At 44.7% G+C, this 27,911-nt stretch overlaps 1 protein-coding gene across 6 annotated transcripts in view; it reads right to left on the bottom strand.

Annotated features, from left to right (window-relative positions):
- ADAMTS6 (ADAM metallopeptidase with thrombospondin type 1 motif 6) overlaps nucleotides 1–27,911 on the bottom strand; it is a 410,266-nt gene that overhangs the window by 68,910 nt on the left and 313,445 nt on the right. For all 6 annotated transcript variants that reach the window (XM_068249826.1, XM_068249813.1, XM_068249820.1 and 3 more), the window contains 6 exons: nucleotides 27,522–27,624; nucleotides 12,810–12,943; nucleotides 9,893–10,016; nucleotides 7,177–7,257; nucleotides 4,712–4,875; nucleotides 3,067–3,205 (listed from right to left, as the gene is read on the bottom strand). In XM_068249826.1, coding sequence (XP_068105927.1) covers nucleotides 3,067–3,205; nucleotides 4,712–4,875; nucleotides 7,177–7,257; nucleotides 9,893–10,016; nucleotides 12,810–12,943; nucleotides 27,522–27,624 — 745 coding nt within the window. The remainder of the gene's footprint in view (nucleotides 1–3,066; nucleotides 3,206–4,711; nucleotides 4,876–7,176; nucleotides 7,258–9,892; nucleotides 10,017–12,809; nucleotides 12,944–27,521; nucleotides 27,625–27,911) is intronic.

Raw genomic sequence — 27,911 nt, forward strand, 5'->3', positions numbered from 1 at the left:
ATGGACAGGTGGGTGCCGCCCCCCCAGATCTGCCACCTGAGGCAAATGTTTCACCCCGCCTCATGAGCGGGCCGGCCCTGCGGCCGCAGACATCCTGTGCCCGCGCAGCCACTCACCGATGCTCCGGCCCCGCCTCCGGTTCACTTCTGGAATTTCAGACTTTAAAGTCTGAAAACCACTGCGCCTGCGTTGCCATGTCCTCGATCCTGCTGATGTCACTAGGAGTGTATAGCATAAGTCCAGTATGGTCTGTGCCTGCGCAGTACACTCCTGGTGACATCAGCAGGAGCGAGGACACGGCAACGCAGGCGCAGTGGTTTTCAGACTTTAAAGGGAAGGTTCAGGGAGGGTGGAGAAAAAATAAAAATCAATTTCCACTTACCTGGGGCTTCCTCCAGCCCGTGGCAGGCAGGAGGTGCCCTCGCCGCCGCTCCGCAGGCTCACGGTGGTCTCCGGTGGCCGACCCGACCTGGCCAGGCCGGCTGCCGGGTCGGGCTCTTCTGTGCTCCAAGTCCTGGCACTTCTGCGTCCCACGCCGGGTCGGCCACCGGAGACCACCGGGAGCCTGCGGAGCGGCGGCGAGGGCACCTCCTGCCTGCCACGGGCTGGAGGAAGCCCCAGGTAAGTGGAAATTGATTTTTATTTTTTCTCCACCCTCCCTGAACCTTCCCTTTAAAGTCTGAAATTCTAGAAGTAAACTGGAGGCGGGGCCGGAGCATCAGTGAGAGGCTGCGCGGGCGCAGGATGTCTGCGGGGGACCGTTAGAAGCCCCGGGTAACTTAAACTCATTTTCCCCCGACCCCCCTACAGTGTCCCTTTAAGCAATACTAGTTCCCTGGGCAGTCCTGCTGATCTCTGACTCCAGTTAAGTCTGAGTCACACACCTGCAACCAGCATGCAGCTAATGTAATCAAGACTCCAAGACAGCCAGATCATTTGCATGGTTTAAAAATAAATAAGCATTTCATCCTCCATATCCCTTTCATTTCAGAAGTGCTTTGAAGGGAACCTGAAGTGAGTAAAATTATTTAAAATAAACACATGACGTAGCTACAAATGAATATTACATACTAACCTCACCATCAGTTCCTCTCAGAAGCTCACCATTTTCTTCTTACTTTGATCCCTTCCAGTTCTGACAATATTTTGTCAGAACTGAAATATACCAGTTGCTGTCAGTTATGTATCAGCAGCTGTCAGTTACAACTGAATGTGCAAGGTAATGTCCATGTTTCCCTATGGCTCAAGTGGGTGATATCACAGTTTAACAGTGTGCTGACCAGGAAGATGTTATGGGGTAACGGCCATTTTTAAAATGGAGAACGGAGAATTCCATTGATCACAGTGAAAAAATAGGATGCAGGACAGGTGAGAGATTTAGGAGTGGATTACACAGGAGGCAAGTATGACCTGTGTATGGTTATTTTTACTTTTTATTTTCAGTTCAGGTTCTCTTTAAAGCCCTTGCTGACAGTTTTACTGAGGGGACAGCGCTGAGACAGGCAGGTGGAGGAGGACGAGGAAGCATTTGGATCCTCCAGAGGCTTCCCTCTATTAGGTCCCATTCACACTTAACAGCGCAAAAAGCCGGCGATTACTGCCGATGTTTTGCAGGAGTGATTTTTCCACAATTTCACATGGAAAAATCACTGGACACTGCAGCGGTTTTTCCGCGATTGCGCTCAGCGCTTCTATAGAGCTGAAACGAGATCACCGGGAAATCGCCTGAAAATGGTGCAGGCTACGTGTTTGCAGATTTGTGTTAATTGCCGGGGATTAACGCAAATTGCCCAAGTAAGAAAGGCCCACAGGGTATTATTGCACTAGCGCTTGAGCATTTTGCCGAAATCGCTGGCAAAATGCTCTACTGTGAATGGGCCCTTAAGGCAATTACCCAGTCGGGACATTTTTTTCCCCTACAGGTACACTAACTATGGGTTCCATCCAATGCGGATTCTACAAGGCGGCATTACATCTACTCACAAATGGCTGCAAATCTTTCTCGTGTGTTTGAGCACTTTTTAAAGAGACTCTGAAGTCTCCCGAAAATGAGGTTTTTACTTTAAAAACCTCATTAACATTATTGCCGCTCTTAAAACGCTGCACAACCGTGGCTGAAAACCCCCTCAATCACCCCAAACTCACCCCTTTATCGGCAGGCAAAATCCACGACTTTCTTGGTCGTGGATTTTTGCTGCCGCCTCTATGCGCGTCAATCAGCGCGTATCTCCGCCTCTCCCCCGCCCCTCTCAGTGAAGGAAGACTGAGAGGGGTGGGGAGAGGCGGCAATCTGGGCTGATTGACGCGCATAGAGGAAGAGCTGCGCTGCCTCTATGCGGAAGTAGCCCGCGATGTACCCCCGTGAGTTTGGGGTGATTAAGGGTGTGTTCAGCCGCGGTTCTGAAGCGTTTTAAGAGGGGCAATAATGTTAATGAGGTTTTTAAAGTAAAAACCTCATTTTCGGGAGACTTCAGAATCTCTTCAAGTCCCACATAAATATGATAAATAGCAAAACACAAATTCTGTGTGTATTTAGAAACACAGGGCCTGATGCCTTAAATTGTAGTAATACTGCCGTGCACAGATGGCGCGCGTCAATATTACCGCTACAACCAGCAGTGTGTACCGCCAGTTACCCTATTAGCGTGACCCTCTGTTAAACAAGCAGTGCAAAAGCTGCAACGGTTACGAGCGTTGCTAACAGTACGGGTCGTTAGGAATGTGCATTACCGTAGCAACGCTTGCGCTACTTGAGTACCATGGGTCGCGCTAATAGCGCAACTCACAGTACATGCATGGTAGTAAAGGTTTATTGGCGTGCACTGTCTGTGCTCGGCATTTTAGTGCATCAGCCCCATAATCACTTACAGGCCCCTTGCACACTTCATGCGATTCCGATTTTTAATCGTTCCTGCGTGCTGCCTTTTTTCTGTGTTTTTCTGTTGATAGCATTCAGGGAAATTGGATTTGCAGTGTGCAGGGAGCCATAAACAGGTTTATTGATAATTTTCTCATTAGTGCAGAGCACAGAACCGTGTGATGTGTTTTCATACTAGTGCATCTTACCTCCAGCACATGTGGCAGAACATTCTGACCAGGGCAGGTGATGCCAAGAGAAGCCCACTTCATTATCTCCGCTACCTGTGCGAGTGATGGGGACGTTAAACTTGTATCGAATTCCCATGTTCTGTTCCTGAAGAAGAATCTGAGAAAAAAATGGAGAGGAACACACAGAACTTGTGTCATACAATCTCATCAGAAAAACAAATCCTCTCCTTTTTTCCGTCTCCGAGGTCTGGAAATGAGAAAGCAAATCCAAACAGACACGGTACTCTATTTTCCAAAGCACATTTTTGTAATAAAACCTACGCACACTTTTACAACCTTGTTTTTTTTTTCACTGTTATCATTCTGTGCGCATTGCCTCTTCTCAGCAAATTAAATTACCAAGTTAAGCAATTCTTTGCAAAGCCAAAAGAATATCTCCGACGTGGAGTTCAGTGAAATCTCCAGCCTCGCTGAAGGAGTAAGTGTAACAATTACTGACCATATAAGGCCACTTGCACAACTACTAACATTAGGCGAAAGTATTTGTAATGTTCACCAAGGCAACGGGACAATTACAGGGAATAGGAGAACCTAGACATACTTGTAGTGCTGTGTTACCTGCAGCGAGCCAATATCAGCTCAGCTACACTAAAGCTTTAAGACCACATTCAATAGGTGCATTAACAGATCTTCCGAGTCAGTTTACAAATAATAGATTTTTTTCTATTAATAATTGCAGAGCATCTAATAATGTGGAAAGCAGCTATATGGTTATAGTACTTCGATTTATTTTTAACCTGCTAAAAATCTATTCACTTGATAGACTGGGCAGAAGGGTGTAAGCAGCAGAAATGCAGATCTGGTGCATTGGGCCTCTAACAGACACCTGTGCGAATGATCAGTAATCGGGCACCCAGGGGGTGAGTTGGTTGCACGATGTGATCGGCTTCTACAATCGGAAATATTAAAGCAGCCTATTGTCTATTGTGTAGATGAGTATGTATGAGAGAATTAATGCTGTTAAAGTACCCCTGAACGGGATATCTTATTAACTAACTCCCGTTTGCTGCCTGAAGAAATACATTGTGAGGATGTCTGTCGAGACCCCCCCCCCCCCCCCCCCGACAGGAGGGGAGAAACATCGGGCTTACGCTTACCTTCCTCTGCTTCCTCCAAGCCAGAATCTCCTCCCTTTCCCCAGGATGGTGGGTATGTGCTGCACCGATGCTGCACCAATCACCCGCTCTCAGCAGATTAGCAATGGGATTACTAACGACACGTGAAGTCTTGTTTCCTCTCTGACTACAGCAGCGCCTCATGCGAGCCAGCAGCAGGTAACAGGTCACACGAGGCACTGCTGTAGCCATGGATACAGCACGCTGGACGGGCGGATGCAGATCCCATCACTGGAACTCTGAGAGCAGGCGAGTGAAACGGCGCCACGCATCTAGGGAGTAGGAGATGGGGAGTGCGAGGAGGGGGACATTTGGTGAAGGGAACCACCTCTTGCCGCCCTATAATTGTTACCATACTGAAGCACGTGATTCTCGTTGCTTTATAGAAGAGCCACCCCTGAATATTAGTGGATTTCAAACCATTGCCTTGGTGAACATTACTGCATTATCAAAGATGATATTTTTCCTTAGAAAAACAAAGTATTTACCATGACAATCAGGCTTTCTGATGTAGGTCCTAAGGCCTCCAGAGATTCAGGGTCATCTGTTGGACGTTTGTAATGAAAAGCGGTTCCGGCAACATCAAATTTCCTTGGCCAATCTATTGTCCAGGCTCCATTTATGAAGTAGTCATCTGCATCAGATTTCAGAGCTGGGGTGTAACATGGAAATTAAGTAACACAGTAGTATTTGCAATTATTAACAGAACACACAGTCTCTTGCTTTAGATATATATATTTTTAAGGTGTGATTTTCAGCCATAAAATCACATTTCATTTACCCACTGCTGTGTGTGTATTATGCTGTCTGGGACCTGACCCTGCATTCCAATCTAACCAGAAATGTTTTTGCTGTAATAAATCTTATCTCAGTCAACCTGGCTCTATTTGTTATATTGCTGACGATAAGGAAACGTGTCATCTCCTCTCCCACATTCCTGCTCCTCACTGATTGGTTGAGGGCAGTTCAGTGAGCTGCTGAAATATGATCTATGCTGTGCTCATATGTGTTTACAAAGCAAGCTAGAGATGACAGTGCAGTTTCTAAGAGAAAATAAAAGCGTAAGGGAGGAAATTACATCAAGAGTGGCTTCAGTCAGAGGGAATCAAGATGTAAAATGCCAAGAACAGTTTTCTCTTTACTATATAAAATGCACTGAAATCAATATGTGGACATTACAATACATACAATACATCTGTTATGTAAGAAGAATAAGTATTTATCTACTTATACATATTTGTTTTATTTCCTGTGATAGTATTGTTGCCCCTCCCCCCAGCTTTAAAAAAGTAGATTTCAAGTAACTGCCATGCTCTGTATAAGTAAATATGGAAGATGTATTCTGTACTACATAAATTATGCTTAGTACATACTAAAGGCGTGCGTCTAATTATAAATTTAGTCTCCAAGAGAATGCGTTATTCCTTCCACCTACGAACAGCAACATGAGCTCCTCTTCCTTCTAACTCCCTTTCCATCCTTAGAGGTAGGACGCAGCAATTCCGATCGATAACACGGCTTCCCACTCTGGGGGTGGAAAAGGGTGTGGCCTGGATTGCCTAGCACCCTGGTCCACTATTCCAGCAGTTGTCATGAGGTTGATAAATGAATGCCTAAATTAAAAGGTATTTACTGTGGCATTTTTTGTGGTGTTCACACTTCTGGCCTGCAGATGGCACTTGTGATACTGCATGATTGCAACGGATCTATCTATGTTGTTCCAGACTTGTTAATTCCTGTTCCTGCCTGTCAGTCTGTGTGTACTGAATGGAAAGCAAAGCATGGCTTGAGGTACAGGACTGCAGTAACTTGTAAATAAACCTAGTTCCAGTTTATTCGGCATCAGTGATTACTGAACATAAATTAGATTGATTGAAAGTAGTGTTCTGAGTGAGAGATCAATGGTACATTTATTTTTAGATGCGCCGTGTTAAAATCAAGCGCTGTAATAACAGTGCAGGAGATTTGGGCGCAGCCAGCACCACCATAGACCGTAATAGGAATTACGGCTATAGCGGCACACAGGGAGTAACTTCGGCGCTGTCAGAAGACGGAGCTGAAGTTACTTTTAAACCACTGTAATTCGGGCTCCATCAATAGCTGGAAGCTGAATTACATCATTCCCCACTATCCATGTGGACCTAGAGGGGGAATCGTAATTCACACCGCCGGGCCTTTTGCAGCAGCAGGATCAGCCATATACCGGCTCTATCCTGCGCCCACGTCTCCCGGCAGCGATTTCATATGTATGCTGCTAAAATATCTGTAGATGAGAAATCTGTCCACTATGCAAAGTAAACCTAAACTAGAAATAAACGTGATAACAGTATGCATAGTAGTAACGGTAAATAGAAGTTTAGTTTCCTGTAGCCTCGCATTCTGAATTTCATCTTCAGAGCTGCAATTATAATGTGAGGTGTAAACAGCAGCTATGACAGTGTGAGGTAGAATCTGGTTCAGCTTCCTTAGAATGAATTACCATTTGAAGTTTTCAGCACAATGTTATCAGGAGTCTTTGTTCAGACAGATAAAGGTGTTTTGACTTATGTTTACTTTTTAGGATGCATTAAATTGCTTCAATTGCATGGATAAAAGAATTGCTTTATGAACTCATGCATTGCAAAAAGGCACATTAGGAAAACAAAATTAGAAAGTGAAATTGAACAGTGAAAGTAAACACAGGCAAGTTCTGCAAAGGATAGTTACTACACATACCCATGTTTATGTCATGTCACTTCACGGACACGTTAATTAAATCAAAAGAGAATTACAGCTCTTCACACTGTATACGATGTGTTCGTAAGAAGGAATCCGAAACACATTAATTTTACATACAAGATCCTTCACTATGTGCACCATTCATTTGATGAGAAGTGCCAAGGAAGTATCAAAAAATATTCTGATAGAATCTATCTCCAATCATTCAAACTTTTTATCAGTAGTATGCACTTACCTATATAATTCTTGGACATAGCAACTTCTTTAATTTCAATGTGGACTGAACCTCTTGGAATTTGGACAACTTCCATGTAGCCTAAAAAGTAAAAGTGTCCGTTTATGATCAAGTCTAGAAACAGCCCTCTGCTGAAACACCATTACCCAGTACCCTGGTCTGCGAGACCATCCCCTCTATCCTTGTTGGTATTTCTCTGGTCATACATGCTATGTGCAAGAGAACAGAGGTGCCAAAAGTATAAAAGGAAGCTAAATGAGCATAAAAAAACAAATTCTTGGTAAATAGGAGGAGGTATTGGTGGACTTACCTCCTCCAAGTAGACACACAACGACTGTAGTAAAGACAGTCAATATATTTTATGAACTCCAAATATGCAACGCGTTTCACAGGTTTGATCCTGCTTCATCAGGCAACAACAACGGCGCAATAGCATGTGTGGTCAGTAGAAGAGCCAGGCACCTCTGACCACATATGCTATTGCTCCGTTGTTATTACCTGATGAAGCAGGATCAAGAAAAGGTGTAGAACCGGCGCTAGCTGTGGCTAAGTATGGCCCTTTGGATGAGTGTTATGCCCACGGTGCGGCTCCCTCCACTGGATGGTGCCAGAGATCTAGCATATGGAAAACAAGAGAACAAGGGTGCGCTTCTATGGTGCATAAACGCTTTATTCACCACCGCCGGCGGTTGGTCCCCAGTCCACTTGCTTTCCATCGCATACGGATCCTTGAAGCCCTGGCCAGGCTCAGGAAGTGGGTGATACTCGCTGGCGGCCCTCTACATGTGCGATACCTGCACACTCATTGTAAGTGCAATTGTTTTTAGCGTGATATTGGTGAATAAAGAGTTAATGCACCATAGGAGCGCACCCTTGTTCTCTTGCTTTCCATGATGCAGGATCAAACCTGCGAAACGCGTTGCATGTTTGGAGTTAAATATATTGACTGTCTTTACTACATTCGTTGTGTGTCTACTTGGAGGAGGTAAGTCCACCACTACACGGGTCATTGGAAAATTTGTGTCAACACGGGTCATTGGAAAATTTGTGTTGTGGGTACGGGCCTTAATACTGTGGTAGTATCTCCTTTAGTAAGCATCTATTTACTAAGAATTTGGTTTTTAAGCTCATTTAGCTTCCTTTTATCCGTTTGGCGCCTCTGTTCTCCTGCATAATATTGAGTCCACCCTGGGTGGAGGGTTGAACCCCTTTTTTCTCATCTACAGAGAGCGACTTCTTATTCCTGAGTGGAGTCAGGAAAATCTCCCCACCTGCCTTTACAGTGGTTGCCTAATGGTAACCCTTGTTTGTGAGTATTAATATTTACTCTATCTTGTAACCATTTACCAGTACATATTACACTATTGGTGCTCTTGGTCTTTCCTGTTTTTATCTCATTGCATGCTATGTGCAAGAGCTGACCCGGAGGCAGTGCCAGCTTCCCACCTCTGCCACAGGATCGTTTAGTGGGATTTATGTAAGTCGGGTAGAGGAGTTTGGTTCTGCAAACAGATCACATCCTTTCAAACTGCAACGCATGGAACAGGAGCAGAGCTTACTAAAGGAGATACTACCACAGTATTAAGGCCCGTACCCACGACACAAATTTTCCAATGACCCGTGTTTTTTTGAGCGATCATTTCCACAATCTCGCGACACGGGTACAGGCATACACAACTACACCAAAGTCATTTGGCAACACGCTGCAATAAAGACTGTCATGGCGCATTGGTTCTTTAAGATCCCCGATGACTCCACACAAAGTATCGCGATCGCTTGACTTCCCAATTGCACCCATTGTGTGCCGTCTTATCGCTACATGTGTACACGTCCGCAGGAAGATGGGTCGGGGAGCGCATGTTGTCGAGGGACGTCACTGGGATCTATCTTCCTGGGTCGTCGGGTATTCAGCTTAAAGTGAAACTGTAGATCTAAAATAAATACATTGTTTCACTTACCTAGGGCTTCCCCAAGCCCCCAGAAGCTGTCCTGTCCCGCGCTACTCCTCAACGAGTCTCCGTTCCCCCGCTGCCGCTCGGTCCCGTACCTCGACTTGTAAGCCGATACCAGCGCGGCTCTGGCCAAGCGTATCTATCCTTTCTTCGCGTTCCCCTCTGCAATAGCGGGGAACGTGAAGGAAGGATACGCGTGGCCAGAGCCGCGCAGATGCAGTGGCCCGTTGGCGAAACCGAAAGTAGCTGGCGGCGGGCGAACGGAGGCTCGTTGAGGAGTGGCGCGGGACAGGACGGCTGCTGGGGGCTTGGGGAAGACCCAGGTAAGTGAATCAATGTGTTTATTTTAGATCTACAGTTCCGCTTTAAGCAAGGATGGGACAAGGATCTCATTGATTATAAACGGTGAACCTCCAGTAGTGAAGTATTCATCGTTAGATAATTTATTCAAAGAGTCAATGTGAACACATAAAACCATGTAAAATTCAACTAATTATCAGATTAGATCAAAAGATCCTTATGACACCAGTTCATTTCATGTATTCATGAGCCTTTTCTTAGGCACAAAAATACATGAACAGGCATACGTAAATCGCTAATCCTATGTAAACAAACTCAGCATATTAAAAAGTTACATATTTGCTGAGGCAATCTCAGACTTCTTGTGGCAGCCACATAGGGCTTGTTGCTGCGACAAGATTGCCTCAGTGAATGAGTGACACCTCCTCCCTCACTGCTGACTGAAACATTCTCACCGAACACACCTCCTCTGGGCAATGAATCATTGAAGAATCCTTCAATAGCTTCACAAGTGCTTCCATCTCCCCCACATACTCGGCACCTGTCTTCCTTGGCATCTGAGCCCAGAATGTTATCGCACCCTACATGCTGGCCAAAAGAGATGAAAGACAAGTTATTATCAACTGACAAGTTACTATCACTGCTTGCACACAATATATACAAGTTGAATCTACTGAAAAACGCTAAGAAGATAAGGTAACAGTGCTAAAAAAATATTGGTATACATGCTTTCTAAAATGTACAATAATGTTATTTGAAATGAACATTAAACATTTTAAATGATACCGTACTTGAGATAAAATGTTAATTTCCATCTGTTAGAAAAGGTTATGGCAGCATTTTCTGTCTCATTTCATTTTTTTTTTTTATATGGCCAGATCTACCATTAGACAGATCCTTCTCCGATCAAATTTAATCAGAGAGGGACCTATTGCCTGCACAGTGACTTTCAACAGATTTCAGCATAAAATCTATTGGAAACTGTCCTTGCGCCACCACCGCCAGGTCTCCCCCAAGTGTAAGTAAGTCATGTATACATGTATAAATGCTCACCTGACCACCAGCGTGACTCCAGGCCTCCTTTGGTGTTTAGCATTACCAGAAGCTCCTATACCACGTAACCAAGCACTTCTTGTGACATCACAACATGCGCTAGGGTCATGTGGAACAATCGCTCGATGTGCCGGCTGACACTGGGGGAGGCTGGGAGCCGTGCAGGACGACAGGCGAGCCTTTATGCACTGCACACAGGGCACAAGTAGGACACTTATATACTTGGGAGGGACACTGGCCAGGGGTCCCTCGGTCATAGCGATATCGAACGCGGTTACCATTGCTCACCCAATCGAGCCCTTGTTACCAAGATTTTGCCAGCATTCTTGATTGATCCGTTTGACCGATTTCAGCCTGAAATCGATCGAAATGTCAATTGGGTGGCCATGTTGTCGCACCAATTCTCTTCTGATTCGATAAAATTATCAAATCGGAAGGTCGATTGGCCCACAAAATCTAGTAATGTATTGCCACCTTTAGACAGTGTGTATATGGAAGTTCTTTATCCTAAACATTGCTGCATTATATCACTGTATATATTCATCCTACAAGTTACCCTCTAGTGACAACGTAGTAGCAAATCAGTTGCATCAGGCACCTATGGATAAATGGCGTATCCTCTGACACAGCCATTGCATAGAGGGGGTAGCAGGCAGGAAGGGGGTATTGGTCACAACGGGGGGGGGGGGGGGGTCGGACCTCCCCTCCCTCACCTGGGTCCCCCATCTGCGCTCCCCCTCAAGCTTAAGTTTAGCAGCAGCCACTGCTATTAGTAAAGTAGAGGCATCGGGCAGGGATGACTCACCTCTTCCACGTTCCAGCATGCGTTCCAATGTCATCACTTCCTGCAATGCCGCCCACTGTATTGTAAGAGGATGGCATTGCAGGAAGTGACAACATTGGAACGCACGCTGGAACACGGAAGAGGCGAGTCATCCCCTCCCGATGCCTCTTCTTTACTAATAGCAGCAGGGTCCGACCCCCCCTCCCTGCCGCAAACTTAAGCTGGAAGGGGAGCGCACATGGGGGACCCAGGTGAGGGGGGGGGACCCCGCCGCTGTGCCCAATACACCCTTCCTGCCCGCTACCCCCTTATGCGGCGTATGCTACGCTGCGGGTCGGTATATATTATATATATATATATATATATATATATATATATATATATATATATATATATATATATATATATATATATATATATATATATATATATATACATACATACATACATACATACTGTACACCTAAGCACTGGTCAAGAGATGCTACTCTTGGCTAATATGCTATGGTATCCAGGATCTCAGTGGCTCATTAGACCGCCAAATCATATAAAACTTAAATTAGCCATAGACATAGGGGCACTGTCCATCTCAGGGCTGTCCAACTCCATTCCTCGAGGGACATATCTATGCCACTGTTTAGGATGGACTGAGAAATGGAGACAAGTGTTCTACTTGATGAACCACACTTTTCCTGATTCAGTTCTATCAATTAAAGAGAATCTGAAATGAGAATGAAAAAAACAAAAACAACCCCCCTTTCCCCCCAGATACTTAGCTAAAGAGGGGGAAGGCTCTAGGTCCTATGGAGCCTTCCCGTTCCTTTCTTCATCTTCTCGTTCCCACGCAGGCTCCTCCGTTTAAATCTCTCGCCGCAGGAGGTTTCAGAAGTCTTCGGGAACCCAAGTGCTCCCGAAGACTGGCAGCTCCAAACTGCGCACACGCGTGAGAGAGGTCTCCCAAAGACTTCCTAAGCCCAACCCATGGGTTGGAGACTGCTAACGGGGGAGCCAGCACAATAACGATGGGACGAGGAGAGGAGTGGGAAGGCTCTATAGGAACCAGAGAGTCCCCCTCCTTAGAGAGGTATCGGGTTTATTTATTTTTTTTTCCATTGAGACTTCAGACTCCCTTTAAACTGAGCTGTGCCAAAAATGTGTGCGGACCTTGGCCCTTGAGGTCTGGACTTGGACAGCCCTGATATAACTAATAGACATGCATGCTAATACTGGCCAAACGTGCACCTTCATGCAATAGGCACCTTATCTGCAGACACCCCTGGTGGGTACATTGGTTATCCAATTAAAAAAAAAATGCAACCAGGCCAAACTGTTATTCCTTCAAGAGGAAAGCGCTGGGCGTGTCTGCTGGTACCTGTTTAGCGTAGTGTGCCCCCTGTTTAGCGTAGTGTGCCCGCTTTGAAAGGGTCTTCCCAATCAAGAGTGAGTGAATGATTTCAGAGAGAAGAAAAAGAAGAGAGCTGCTGTGAGATAAAAGTTGAGATGCTGATATGTCCAGCTGTTCATTAACATATAAAGCCAATAACCTTGCACTCTCCGTTGATGCAGATGTCCAGGGAATCAGCATTGCAGCGTGTCCCGTCTATAACAGCAGGGGCCCTCTCAGTGTAAAAGTTATAGCCTTCGGCCAAACAGTTTAATGCACACGATTTAACACCACCTGTGATTGCAGAATGGATGCAGATATTAATATTTTATAGGAGGTCTGTAACATTTCAAACCACAGAACAGCCACCGTACAAAAACACGTTACAACAGTTAGAATAACTTCTCTTCAACCCTAAACCGTTGCAAAGTCGGGTTTAAGTGTGACGAGCACTAGGTTCTGCTTTTTTAAGCACATAGTCAAACAAATCAGTCAATAAAATATAATACAGCAATTTCCTTAAAGCTAAACTCCGGGCGGCAATTCAAACACATTTATAGACACAAAAAAGGTACGTGCTCCTATGTATTAATTTCAGAATTATTTTAACAATCATCTTAAAACGCATATGACGTTTGGGTTGCATGATGGATGAGAAGGGCTTTCACATGGTGCAGAACTGAAAGCAAACCTGAAAACTTATGAAATAATGAACTATATGTGTAGTACAGCTAAGAAATAGAACATCAGTAGCAAAGAAGAGTATTTTCTGAAGCACTTAAACAGGAAAGAAACAGTGAGAGGCAGCGTGAGATAAGGTTTTATTGCAGGAAAGTTCAAAAAGGGTCATTACTTCTACTTTGCTTTATGGTTTAAAAGACAGAGTGTAGTTTATAGTTTAAAAGACAGTGAATCTGTGCTATACATACAAGGCATATTATCATAAGTTTTATTTTTTTGCTTCAGGTTTGTTTTAAAGAGGAACCGTAATGGCAAAGTAATATGTAGTAAATTATTCAGGATCAGGGCTGTGGAGTCGGAGCAATTTTTGGTACCTGGAGTCAGAGGTTTTATAAACTGAGGAGTCGGATGATTTTTGTACCAAATCCACAGCTCTGGTAAGTATTAGGCTGGTTTCACAGTGGGACGTTACAGGCGCACGTTAGAGTAGCCTGTAACGCACCCCATCGCACAGCAAAAAAAAAAATCAATGGGCTGTTCACAGTGCCCACGTTGCATTACTTAGTACCATAAGACAACGTACTGCATGCAGTACTTTATAAGCGGCAGAGCCGCGTTAGACTGCTTGCACATGCTCAGTAACGTTGGGGAGGAGCGGAGAGCGGCCAGGCACATGGCTAATTAATATTCACTGCACTCAGTGACGTGCAGGATTTACTTCCTGGAGCGGCCGCTCTGTGCGGCGATTGGCCGGGCGGGACCACGTGATGCCGCATGCGTCCAAGAGTACGCATCACGGACGCCAGAGGGAGCTGCACAACGCGGCTCACTCTGACGTCCACAGCGGAGAGCACCAGCCGTTGCGTTAGGGGCACGTTATGCGACCATAACGTCCCCTAAAACGCAACGTCCTGGTGTGAAACCAGCCTTAGACTAAGGTGTCGGAGTCGGGCCATTTTGGGTACCTGGAGTCGGAGTTGGTGTCGGGGGTTTCATAAACTGAGGAGTCGGATGATTTTTGTATCAACTCCACAGCCCTGTACAGGATACCCATTTATCCTGGTTTCAGCATCAGAAACACTTCCCATATCTATATACAGTGGGTTGCAAAAGTATTCGGCCCTCTTGAAGTTTTCCACATTTTGTCACATTACTGCCACAAACATGCATCAATTTTATTGGAATTCCACATGAAAAACCAATACAAAGTGGTGTACATGTGAGAAGTGGAACAAAAATCATACATCATTCCAAACATTTTTTACAAATAAATAACTGCAAAGTGGTGTGTGCGTAATTATTCAGCCCCCTGAGTCAATACTTTGTAGAACCACCTTTTGCTGCAATTACAGCTGCCAGTCTTTTAGGGTATGTCTCTACCAGCTTTGCACATCTAGAGACTGAAATCCTTGCCCATTCTTCTTTGCTAAAAAGCTCCAGCTCAGTCAAATTAGATGGACAGCGTTTGTGAACAGCAGTTTTCAGATCTTGCCACAAATTCTCGATTGGATTTAGATCTGGACTTTGACTGGGCCATTCTAACACATAGATATGTTTTGTTTTAAACCATTCCATTGTTGCCCTGGCTTTATGTCTAGGGTCATTTTCCTGCTGGAAGGTGAACCTCCACCCCAGTCTCAAGTCTTTTGCAGTCTCCAAGAGGTTTTCTTCCAAGTTTGCCCTGTATTTGGCTCCATCCATCTTCCCATCAACTCTAACCAGCTTCCCTGTCCCTGCTGAAGAGATGTACCCCCCCGAGCATGATGCTGCCACCACCATATTTGACAGTGGGGATGGTGTGTTCAGAGCGATGTGCAGTGTTAGTTTTCCGCCACACATAGAGTTTTGCATTTTGGCCGAAAAGTTCCATTTTGGTCTAATCTGACCAGAGCACCTTCTTTCACATGGTTGCTGTGTCTCCCACTTGGCTTGTGGCAAACTGCAAACGGGACTACTTATGCTTTCTGTTAACAATGCCTTTCTTCTTGCCACTCTTCCATAAAGGCCAACTCTGTACAGTGCATGACTAATAGTTGTCCTATGGACAGAGTCTCCCACCTGAGCTGTAGATCTCTGCAGCTCGTCCAGAGTCACCATGGGCCTCTTGACTGCATTTCTGATCAGCGCTCTCCTTGTTCGGCCTATGAGTTTAGGTGGATGGCCTTGTCTTGGTAGGTTTACAGTTGTGCCATACTCCTTCCATTTCTGAATGATCGCTTGAACAGTGCTCCGTGGGATGTTTAAGGCTTTGGAAATCTTTTTGTAGCCTAAGCCTGCTTTAAATTTCTCAATAACTTGATCCCTGACCTGTCTTGTGTGTTCTTTGGACTTCACGGTGTTGTTGCTCCCAATATTCTCTTAGACAACCTCTGAGGCCCTCACAGAGCAGCTGTATTTGTACTGACATTAGATTACACACAGGTGCACTCTATTTAGTCATTAGCACTCATCAGGCAATGTCTATAGTCAACTGACTGCACTCAGATCAAAGGGGGCCAAATATTTATGCACACATCACTTTGCAGTTATTTGTAAAAAATGTTTGGAATCATGTATGATTTTCGTTCCACTTCTCACGTGTACACCACTTTGTATTGGTCTTTCATGTGGAATTCCAATAAAATTGATTCATGTTTGTGGCAGTATTATGACAAAATGGGAAAAAACTTCAAGGGGGCCGAATACTTTTGCAACCCACTGTATTACGGAATTTATGATCTTTCCACCCCGGCCATCCCTGAACCTCCCAGATGTGCATGTCACTGTTAACCACACTACCATTCGCCCTACCTCTCAAGCCCGCTGTCTGGGTGTCACCCTGGACTCCGCACTCTTCTTCACTCCCCACATCCAAAACCTCACAAAGTCCTGCAACTTCCACCTTCGTAACATCTACCTTTTCCTCACCTCTGCCACCACCAAACTCCTCATCCATGCCCTCATAATTTCCCGCCTTGACTACTGCAATGCCCTGCTGTCTGGTCTCCCTATGACCCAAACAGCCCCACTGCAGTCCATCATGAATGCAGCAGCCAGAATTATCCACTCCTCCCATCGCTCCACCAGGGCGGCTCCCCTCCGTGAATCCCTCCACTGGCTTCCTATCCAGTCCAGAATCAGATTCAAGATACTGTGTCTGACCTACAAATCTGTCCACAAAACCTGTCCAACCTACATTTCCAATCTTACTCAGAGGTACACACCTAGCCGCTCACTCCGCTCTTCCAATGAACTTCGCCTGACCGCCCCCGCATCACCCAGTCCCATGCACGCCTCCAGGACTTCTCAAGAGCTGCTCCAACACTATGGAACTTCCTACCTCCATCCATTAGGGCAGCCCCCTCCTTCAACATCTTCAAGAAGGCCCTCAAAACTCACCTTTTCACTCTGGCCTACTACCCCTCACAAGTGCTCTAAACCCACAGCTCAACTCTGGTCCCCGACCTTCCGTGTCCTTACCTCTCCCTCTAGATTGTAAGCCTTTGGGCAGGGTCTTCCTGCTTTTGTGTCCTACCTGATCATGCGCCTCCATTACTGTGCACCCATGCTATGCATCTGAGTGAACCTAACTTGCCTAATCTCCATGCTCCCCTCTAGTGACTGACTAAGCATTAACTGGTACTCATACTGTGCTGCATGATCTGGTTTTTCTTGTATTCCTGTATTGTCATATTGCTGTATGTCACCCCTAAAATAATGTCCAGCACTGCGTTATATGTTGGCACTTTATAAATACAATAAATAAATATATTGGTATAAAGCCCCATTCTCCCACTGAGGCTTAGCTTAAAGAGGAAAATAATGTAATGAAAAAGTGCTTCATTTTTACAATAATTATGTACAGTATAAAGGATTTAGTCAGTGTTTGCCCATTGTAATATCTTTCCTCTCCCTGATTTACATTCTGACATTTATCACATGGTGACATTTTTACTGCTGGCAGGTGATGTCACTGGAAGGAGATGCTGCTTGCTTTTTTGGCAGTTGGAAACCGATGTAAACTGCTATTTCCCACAATGCAACGAGGTTCACAGACAGGAAGCTGCCAGGACCATGGTCCTCACAGTTTCCTGTGGGAGGGGTTTCACCACAATATCAGCCACACAGAGCCCCCTGATGATCCGTTTTTGAAAAGGAAAACATTTCTCATGGGAAAGGGAGGTATCAGCTACTAATTGGGATGAAGTTCAAATCTTGGTTAAAGTTTCTCTTTAAGCTATGATGTCATGCAGCCTTCTACCTCAGAGCACTGTGGGGATCAACTGACTTAACAGCTCACTCCATTCCATTCCACAGTGATTCACTTTCTCACTTAGCCTTCTTCCTTGGACCAATCTGAGGGATCAACTGACGTTACTGCTCACTACACAGATGGGGAAGAAAAAACAAAACAAAGAAAAAACATTCTACAGTGATGTACCTGCCGGCAGTAAAAATTCCAGCATCAGTAATACATTTATAGGAAAGAAAATAAGGTACTTACAGTACCTTTGTAGAGAAACGCTATGGCTCTTCCAGAGACTTTCCTCTTCTCCACTACCAGGCCATTCCAGCAAAGTTTGCGGCGGCACTTATGTATGAGAACAAGCGCTTACGCAGGAATGCTTGTGCCTACGCTACTGAGCTACTGCTTGGCAGCAGAAAGAGTCCATTCAGCTCCGTGCTAGTGTACAGGTGCAAGCCGCCTGCGCCTATGCAGTGCGGCCAACCTTTGTCAGTGAGCCCTTGTCAACTTCAGGGGTTCCCAGGGATGAAACAGTGACAGGGGGAAGCTTACCTCTACCAACTTTTTTGACTACAGGTACACTTTAGGAATATAAATTAAAGTTGAGGAAAAATTTTACAATGGGAAAAGATTGAATAAATAATTTATCTAGTAACATTGTAAAAAGAGCAAAAACTAAACAACCCAAAAAACAAACATGTAACAAATGCAGTCAAACATCTGATCTGCATGCTTGTTCAGGGTCTATGACTAAAAGTTATAGAGGCAAAGGATTACCCGGACAGCAACGCAACTATCGTTTTCAGAAGGGATTTTGTAATGGCAGATTCCACAGTGCTTTCATGACAGGTGTACTTTAAGGTGCACATTCTACCAAGATTCCAGCACAGCTTCAGAAACTGATGAATGCTTTCTTTAGCTGTCCGCAGTTCCAGAGTAAACTAAAACATCAGATGTGAAGGCTGCTTGACTCCCGGTCTCTGTTAAATAAAACGGAGCTCGGAGTAAGCCCCCTGATTAATCGTCCTTCCTTATTTACAGATGCCTGACCCAACTGTGACCCGCTCTGTCCCTCTTTTTCGGCCATCTGTTTCACCTCAAGTCACCTCACTGTACAGCACAGCAGACACTGGAAGTCAATCAGTGTGTTCTGTGGAGAGTACTGCATGACCTCAGCCAGCTAGACAAAGAATGTCACTTATGTAAACGTTATGGCTGTAGAATTAACGCTGAAAAATTCCAGCCATCTATTCCAAGGTGCAGTTGTGACAGAGCCTAATGCCTTAACTTACAGGCAAAGTAAAAACACAGAAGATGTGTGCACCTTGCTTCACTTGGCTGTCTACAAGAGCAGCATTAAATATCTGCTGGGTAAAAAAATGTTTATATTTAAGCATAAATCTATTGAAAGGGATATTTAGGACAAAAAACAAAAAAAACCACATACCTGGGGCTTCTTGCAGCCCCCTGCAGTCATTCTGAGCTCGCACCGTCCTTTCCCGGCACTCCAGCAAGCAGCGGCGAGCCGGCGACCCCCTGAAAGCTGGCCAGTCGCGGCCAGTCGGAGGCTACTGCGCATGCACGACCCCGAGCACCCTGACCACGCTCCTGTTGCCGGGTTCTGCGCATGCGCTGTAGCAATTTTCCCGCACTGCACATGCACAGAATGCTGCTGTGCATGGGGACGTGACGAGGAAGCGCATGGCCGGCCAACTTTCAGGGGGTCACCGCTGCTGGCTGGGGGGTCCCTGGGGGGAGGGGTGGTTTGGGCTGCAAGAAGCCCCAGGTAAGTTACTGTTTTTTCTGACTGAAGTCCCGATTTTGGTATCCGTTCACTTGGGCACATAGTCCATGGTCATCTCTTGACTGTTGCGGTGCAAAGGTGAGGGGGCGTTTATTTTGGGCACTGGTGATCGGCTATTGTATAGCCAGCACTCACTTACTGAGTACCAGAGTGCACTGCCTACTGGGTGCAGTGTAGCATAGCTGAATGCTGGCTATTAGTTGTATGCAGTGCTAGAACTCACCCCCACAAAACTAGACTACAGAGGTGAGTATCCACTAGGATCAAAGGTTATGGAAAGGGTGGGGAAACTTTAATGGGGTGCCACAATGGATTCTTAAATTTGACAGAGAGGCCAGACCAAGAACAAATGGGTGGAGTGTAACACACCCCTCCCCGAATTGTGCCTACCCCTTTATAGTTCGCAGATGTGCCCCGAGTAGTAAGTTCTGACTCACTAAAGAAAAGTATGGGGGGTTGACCGATTTGTCTTAAGAGTCAAACCTACCCCCAACTCCATGAATCTATGCAGAGTGCCCACAGTGGAACGCACATACTTATTCCACCACCAGGTACTGGGATCTTCGGCTCCCCTTCAGTGTGGCTTGGTCAGCACGCACCAATGTCCCTCTGATGACTCCCTATGTCATGTAACACGCATCCAGAGCAGATGGAGAGACGCTGGTGCAAGCTGACTCAGCCGTACTAAAGAGGAGCTGACTGCCCCAGCACTGCGTCTCTCTGTGGACACTCTGCATACATTTTTATTGTTATTAATTTATAAAGCACCATTATATCCTGTGGCGCAGTACAAAGTAAAGTAAGAAACAAACAAACAAGGGGTACATAATATTTGCACATGGGGGGGGGGGTGTTCAAACCCTAGGTGAAAAGGAGGTGTGGGGGGGGGGGGGGTGTTTGTGTTAGAGAGGATACTGGCCACATGGATTATGAAAAGGGGGGGGGGGAACTTGTAGATCAGTACACCAGAAGGGTTAATAGCTACACTGGGGGACTAAAAAGGGTTAGTGGCCACAGTTGGAGACCAGGAGGGGTAATAGCTGCAAGTGACAACCTGGAGGAGCTACTTGCTGCACTTGGCTACTAGAAGGGGTTAATGGCTGCAATACTTTATGCAATGCCACGGTTTGCCCCTCAGCCATTCCCTTTCCTGGGTCGACTTATTAAAATTTTTTAGCATTAGAGGGTCACCTTATAGTCAAGGGATATACGGTAGTTTTTAGCATTAAAGAGACTCTGTAACAACATTTTCAGCCTTATTTCTTCTATCCTATAAGTTCCTATACATGTTCTAATGTGGTCTGTCTTACTGCAGCCTTTCCTAGTTGCACAGTGGCTGTATTATCTCTGTTATACTTGTATAATCTAATCTGCTTTCCTCTGACGGCTTTGTCGGGCTCAGGCACTCAGGCAGGAATGTGCTGCTCTGCTTGTGATAGGATAGAAACTATACACACCCTCTCCACGCCCCCTGCAGGCTCTGTATGACTCACACACTGAGCTACTCTCAGCCTATTACATGCTGTTAGAAGCCATGTCTTTTGTTTGTAAACACTGCCTAAAACTGGCAATTACAAGCCAGGATTGCAGCAGGGAGCGGCAGAAACAGCACAGAGGAGCCCAGGAGAACATAATGAATAGAATGGTATGCTTTATATTGTAAGAATTTTAGAGCACAGATTCTCTTTAAATCCTACTAATATAATAAATGGGAAAGTTCGGATGTTTGGATGTTTGTTACTCGATCACGCAAAAACGGCTGAACGGATTTGAATGAAATTTGGCACACACATAGTACATTACCTGGAATAAAGTATAGGATACTTTTTATTCCCATAACCAAAAAGAGACAAATACAAATTTTACTGGAAAATGTAAACTGCAGCCATACACTGTTACACTGGAGGTGTGTTTAGCTTCTAAGGGTAGAATGGTTAATTTGCATATATTCAGCAGTGATGCTCTGGGAGACATGTCAAGCTCACTCCAACCTGAATTATCACAAATTCTTTCTGTTTTAAGAAAGCAAACGTTTGTTTTTCTTAACATCCTAGTAAGGTGGCTTTTAGGACCATTGTAGTCCCTTACACACTCCAATGAGTTCTGGGTCACCATGAGCTTGCTGGGTAGCATGTCCCTCTCGGTGTTACAAGCCCTACTGCATAGAGCCAAATTAATCTATGCCATGCACTGATAAGGATCAAACAATCCAAAACAGTCTGTATGCATGTTGGATTATTATGGCTCTTTACAATTTAACAAGCTGACACATCATTGCATTCCAGCGGTTCTGGAGGTGTGTTTAGCTTCTAAGGGTAACAATGGTTAATTAGCATATTTTCAGCAGTGATGCACTGAGAGACATCTCAAGCTCACTCCAACCTGAATTATCGCAACTTCTTTCTGTTTTAAGAAAGCAAACTTTTGTTTTTCTTACACTGTTAATGGTAGGGTTCTCAAACTTTGCACAGTTGGTCGTTGGGTGACTAGGATTATTATTCAGAAAAGTGGTTGGAGCCTATAAAAGCCAATCAAAATTCACCTAATGATTTTCAAGGGGAATATTTACATTTCTGCCATTCTTGCACTGTTAATGGCACAAGCCTCAAACCTGGTATAGTTGATCATTGGGTGACTGGGGTTCAATTTCAGAAAGGGGGTGGAGCCACAAATAGCCAATCAGATTTGTTTCATTCCAATGCAAATTATTGTTGCCAAACACCGCAAAGCTCACAAACTTGGTAATTGAGTAATTGATTGTGTGTTAGAGTTAGGAAAGTGGGCACAGCCAACACCAGCCAAATACATAAGCGGGCAATGCCGGGTCATAAGTGGGTGGAGATAAATACACATTTTACTGGGAAAATGTAAACAGCAGCCATTCTTACACTGTTAATGGTAGGGTTCTCAAACTTTGCACAGTTGGTTACTGGGTGACTGGGGTTAATAATCAGAAAAGTGGATGGAGCCTACAAAAAACAATCAAAAATTACCTATTGATTTTTCAGGGGAATATTTCATTGCTGCCATTCTTGCACTGTTAATGGCACAAGCCTCAAACCTGGTACAGTTGATCATTGCGTGACTGGGGTTTAAATTTATATAAGGGGGTGGAGCCCCAAACAGCCAATCTGATTTGTTTCATTTTAATGCAGGTTATTGATGCCAAAGACCGCAAAGCTCACAAACTTGGTCATTGAGTAATTGAGTAATTGTGTGTTAGGGTTAGGAAAAGTGGGCGCAGCCAACACCAGCCAAATACATAATCGGGCAATGCTGGGTCATCAGTAGGTGGAGACAAATACAAATTTCACGGAGAAAATGTAAACTGCAGCAATTCTTACACTATTAATGGTAGGGTTCTCAAACTTTGCACAGTTGGTCACTGGGTGACTGAGATTAATATTCAGAAAAGTGGGTGGAGCCTACAAAAGCCAATCAAAATCCACCTATTAATCTTTAAGGGGAATATTTAATTGATGCCATTCTTGCACTGTTAATGGCAAAAGCCTCTTGCACTGTTAATCACCTGTAGCTGGTACAGTTGGCCATTGGGTGATTGGGGTTCAAATTCAGAAAAGGTGTGGAGCCACAGCCAATCAGATTTATTTTATTTCAATGCAAAGTATTGATGCCAAAGACCTCAAAGCTCACAAACTTGGTCATTAAGTAATTTTGTGTTTGGGTTAGAAAAAGTGGGCGGAGCTAGCACCAGCCAAATACATACCTGGGCAATGCCGAGTCTTCAGTGGGCGGAGACAAACACAAATTTCACTGGGAAAATGTAAACTGCAGCCATTCTTACACTATTAATTGTGGGGTTCTAAAACTTTGCACAGTTGGTCACTGGGTGACTGGGATTAATATTCAGAAAAGTGGGTGGAGCCTACAAAAAACAATCACAATTCACCTATTGATTTTCAAGGCAAATATTTAATTGCTGCCATTTTTGCACTGTTAATGGCACAAGCCTCAAACCTGGTACAGTTGATCATTGGGTGACTGGGGTTAAATATTTAGAAAAGGGGTGGGGCTACAAACAGCAAATCAGATGTGTTTCATTTCAATGAAAATTATTCATGCCAAAGACCACAAATCTCACAAACTTGGTCATTGACTATTGACAATTGTGTGTTAGGGTTAGAAAAAGTGGCCACAGCCAACAGCAGCCAAATACATACCCGGGACACATCAGGACATCAGTGGGTGGAGAAAAATAAAAATGTAACTGCCAGAATGTAAACTGCAGCCATTCTTACACTGTCTGTCAATGGCAGGGTTCTTAAACTTTACACAGTGGGTGACTGGGATTAATATTCAGAAAAGTAGGTGGAGCCTACAAAAGCTAATCAAAATTCACCTATTGATTTTCAAAGTCGTGGAGCCACAGCCAATTATTGATGCCAAAGACCGCAAAGCTCACAAACTAGGTAATTGTGTGTTAGGATTAGAAAAAGTGGACAGAGCTAACACTAGCCAATTACATACCCGGGCAACGCCGGGCGACCAGCTAGTACATTATATTTTCCTGTACATAATTGAGTTGTAATTTTATTTTTTTATTTTTAGGTGCATTTGAGAGTGATGAACCCTTCATTGGTGTTGCTTGCAGATGTGATTTATTTACACCTGTAGATTAGACTATGTACAGAGGTTATACCATCTACGGTAATCCCAACTAGGAATAGTCAATGAGATGCTGATATTTCAGAGTTGATGCTGGATATATTTTGTATGCAGCTTGAAAATGCACCAATCGAATTCCACCAACCATAGGCATGCTGTATACCATATTCTAAAGTAAATTATGGGGAAGTAGCAATTGAAGTATCAGTATGCTTTAAAGATGGAACATACAAACTCCATGCTCCGGGACCTATCACAGTACTTGGACCTAGCCCAGCATGGTAATAATACGGACCACTTAGCCACCACAGCGCCCACCTTTTTAATAAAAGTGACATTTTCTTTTAGTGGTGGTTTTGCTTTAATTTTTAAGATATAAGATAGAAATAAGCAGTATATGCCAAATAATTTCCTGTTTTGTCTAATTTTACTTCGTTTAGCACTACGTGTGCCTCCAGTTCATGGTACGCGGTAACAAACATCCTTCAAGTGATTAAGTCAATGGAAAAGCACATTAAAAGAATGACCTAATTTTCCTTTCTAGCAAAGGCCCTGGGATGTTGTGCAGTGAAATGTTACAAAATTCAGATTCTTAATAGTTTACGGTTCTTCTTCTTGAGCAGACAGCACCGTGTCTGTATAATAGCAGTAGGAAGGATTAGAGGTGGAATCCTAAATCATTATCTGCTGCTTGTATAGCAGGCATGCTCTTAGTTCAGCATGTAACATGAGAAAGAGCTTATCCTCTGCACAAATCAGCAGGTCTTCTCCAGACAAACTCAATATGGCAAGTCATGGAACTTGGCTAGCACCACTGTTTAACAGCTAAGCAATTAGTACCTCCAATAGCGTGGTCAAATGTTTGCAAGAAAAAGCAACAACTTCACATTTGAATGGATGCGGTCTTCGATCCATATGTTTCATAGCACCATCTTCACAGAAAAACAAATTCATAAAATCACGGCTGGACTCAAGGGCCTAGCAATAGGGGGTGCAGAGGTAGCCACCGCATCGGGGCCCTGAAGGGCCCTCCCTCAACTACACCATTAGCTCTTTATTGGTCCTGTGTTCATAATAATCATTTCTATAGATACTTTGAAGAGTAGTGATCACTAACAATCTGTTCCCCATCCCTTTCTTGCACCTCTGACACTGTAGTTGCCATTGGCAGGTTTTGGTGCACCGTATCAATTGTTATGTATAGAGTGCTTGGAGGGGCCCTTGTGAAACTTGCATTGGTGCCCACAGCTCCTTAGCTACACCACTGGCTGGACTATTGCAATGCTCTCTATGCAGGCCTTCCAAATAAAGACCTACAACTCCTGCAGTTAGTACAGAATGCGGCTGCAAGACTGTTAACAAGCCAACCCCGCCATTGCCACATAACACCAACCCTTTGCTCACTACACTGGCAACCCATAAAATGGAGAATCCTATTCAAAATTGGCAGGCTAACATTCAAATCCCTACACAACTTAGGCCCAGGTGATACCTGAAGAATTTGTTGCAACTGCGTCACACCTCCCACAGCCGTAGATCAAAAGGATCTAAAACCTTGGATCCACCTCCAACTAAAAACTTTTGAAGCCAGAGATTTCTGTCATGCTGCCCCTACCCTGTGGAATGCCTTGTCAAACTTAATCAAGACAGTTCCAACACTGGACACGTTTAAATCAAAAACTGAAAAGCCACGCGTGTAGTCTGGCATTTATGATCATCTAACTTTTTCCCCTGTACATATAACTATATACTGATCTGAGACAAGCTTATGCGCTTTGGGTCTTATGGTAGAAAAGCAAATTACAAATGCTTTGCTGTTCTTGTGGATATCAACTATTTAAAACAATGCAATACTGACTGGGTCTCAATGTGAGAAGTTGTCCAAGAACAAATACTCTCATTGGTGATCACCACCAACCAGATATCTTGTGACACTTTTCATACTAGAGTGGTAAAGACAGGGGGCTGCTGACAGATTCCTGTAGATGGCAAGAACACATTCTTGGGGCAGTTTTGATATAGAAATCCATATTTTACGGGTTTTGAGAGTGGAGTTTAAAATATAAAAGTCAGCGCTAGCTGAGATATGTAATTACCAAATCTGCCACCAAAAGTTGCTCTGGGAGTGATTTGACAAGACTGACACTTATTGGTTTTGATGCTCTCTGAGGACCCTTAATTCCCACATGACCAAAGTTATCCTTCAAGATAGGTTACTTGGGCACCATGGATAACTGAGGCTGGACCGATCTGTACACAATCCGAAAATGTCCTGCTGTAGTGCAGGTGGTGGAGAATCCTGACTGGTGTGGCAGAATTTGTAACCAAATATGCTGAATCCCTTTTCCCCTCACTAGTTCTAATGCTGACTTATAAGCATTTTTATTTTCAGTTTTAGGCCTCTTGCACACTGCAAGCGATTCCGATTCCGCTTTTTAACCTCCCTGGCGGTAAGCCCGTGCTGAGTACGGGCTATACCGCCGGAAGGCACCGCTCAGGCCCCGCTGGGCCGATTTGCATATTTTTTTTTTGCTGTTGTGTGCAATGCGATTGCCGCCGCTATTCGTCGCGCCGCGGCCGCCCCCCCCCCAGACCCCGTGCGCTGCCTGGCCAATCAGTGCCAGGCAGCGCTGTGGGGTGGATCGGAGTCCCCTTTGACGTCACGACGTCGGTGACGTCATCCCGCCCGTCGCCATGGCGACGGGGGAAGCCCTCCAGGAGATCCCCTTCTTTGGGGCTGGGGGGATGCCGCTGAGCAGCGGCTATCATGTAGCGAGACCTTCTCTCGCTACATGAAAAATAATTTTTTTTTTTTTTTTTTTAAACGGATTTGCTGCCGCCTGGCAGATTTTTAGCAAACCGCCAGGAGGGTTAATCAGTTTTTACATCCGATTCAGATTCCGATTTGCAGTGTGCAGGGAGCAAACTGCAAATCTGAATCGGAAGTAAAAACCGATTAAAAAGCGGAATCTGAATCTGAATCGCTTGCAGTGTGCAAGAGGCCTAAAGCAGAACGGAAGCATCTGCTGGCCCCCTGCAGCCGACTTGTGCCCACGGTTTTCCAAACGATCATCCGTTCCCCCACCGCGGCTCACTTTTCTTCACGTAGCGGAAGTTGACTTTTAAATCGACATCCACTGCGCCCTGGCCACGTGTTCCCATAGCCAGGAGCGTATTGCGCAGTACAAGAAAATCTCTACTGCACCTGCGCAGTGCGCTCCCTTGGACGGGAGTGTGAACGAGGACGCGCACAGCCAGGGCCGCGCAGGTGCAGTACACTCCAACGGTTTGGTCTCCTAGAATGCTCTGGGAGGAAAATTTAACAGAGCTAAACAGGCTAGGCTAGACATCACTGGGAGGGCTGGGTTGCATACCAATATACAATATATATAGGAAGTGTTTCTGATTATGAAAGTTATTTACACCTTAACCTGCTTAAAATGTAATCATTTTCAACCTATTCTCATTGTAAGGAGCCAAAATTGACCATGTTAACTAGTTTAATTTCGAATTATGCCACCACAAATGTACATTACCTCCAGTGTAGGGTTTCCAGTTGTAGTATTTTCCACGAAATGGCAAGCTATCAAAGTCTGCACACTGCTTTTCTCTGAAGTCACGGGATCCAGTCGGACAAGGCTAAAAAATGAATAGAGGAACTAGAGTTTATATGATAGGCTGAATTTGAGTTTAATATTTAGCTAGGTTATCAGAACCAGAAAAAATGTTTATTCGGCAAACATGACTGGATAGTGCCCTGAAATGGGTTTGGCACTTACTAACTGAGTGGAAGCAGGAATATAGACAGAACAACAATAAAGTACAGCAGTGACAGCAAGATACAGTATGAAAGTGGTGCTTCTATCAGACAGTCTAGTTGGTTTAGCAGCCACAACCTTAAGAACTTGAGGGGGTAGGTGCCTGGA

This window comes from Hyperolius riggenbachi, chromosome 1 (assembly GCF_040937935.1).
Source record: "Hyperolius riggenbachi isolate aHypRig1 chromosome 1, aHypRig1.pri, whole genome shotgun sequence".
In the NCBI taxonomy this organism is placed as follows: Eukaryota; Metazoa; Chordata; class Amphibia; order Anura; family Hyperoliidae; genus Hyperolius; species Hyperolius riggenbachi.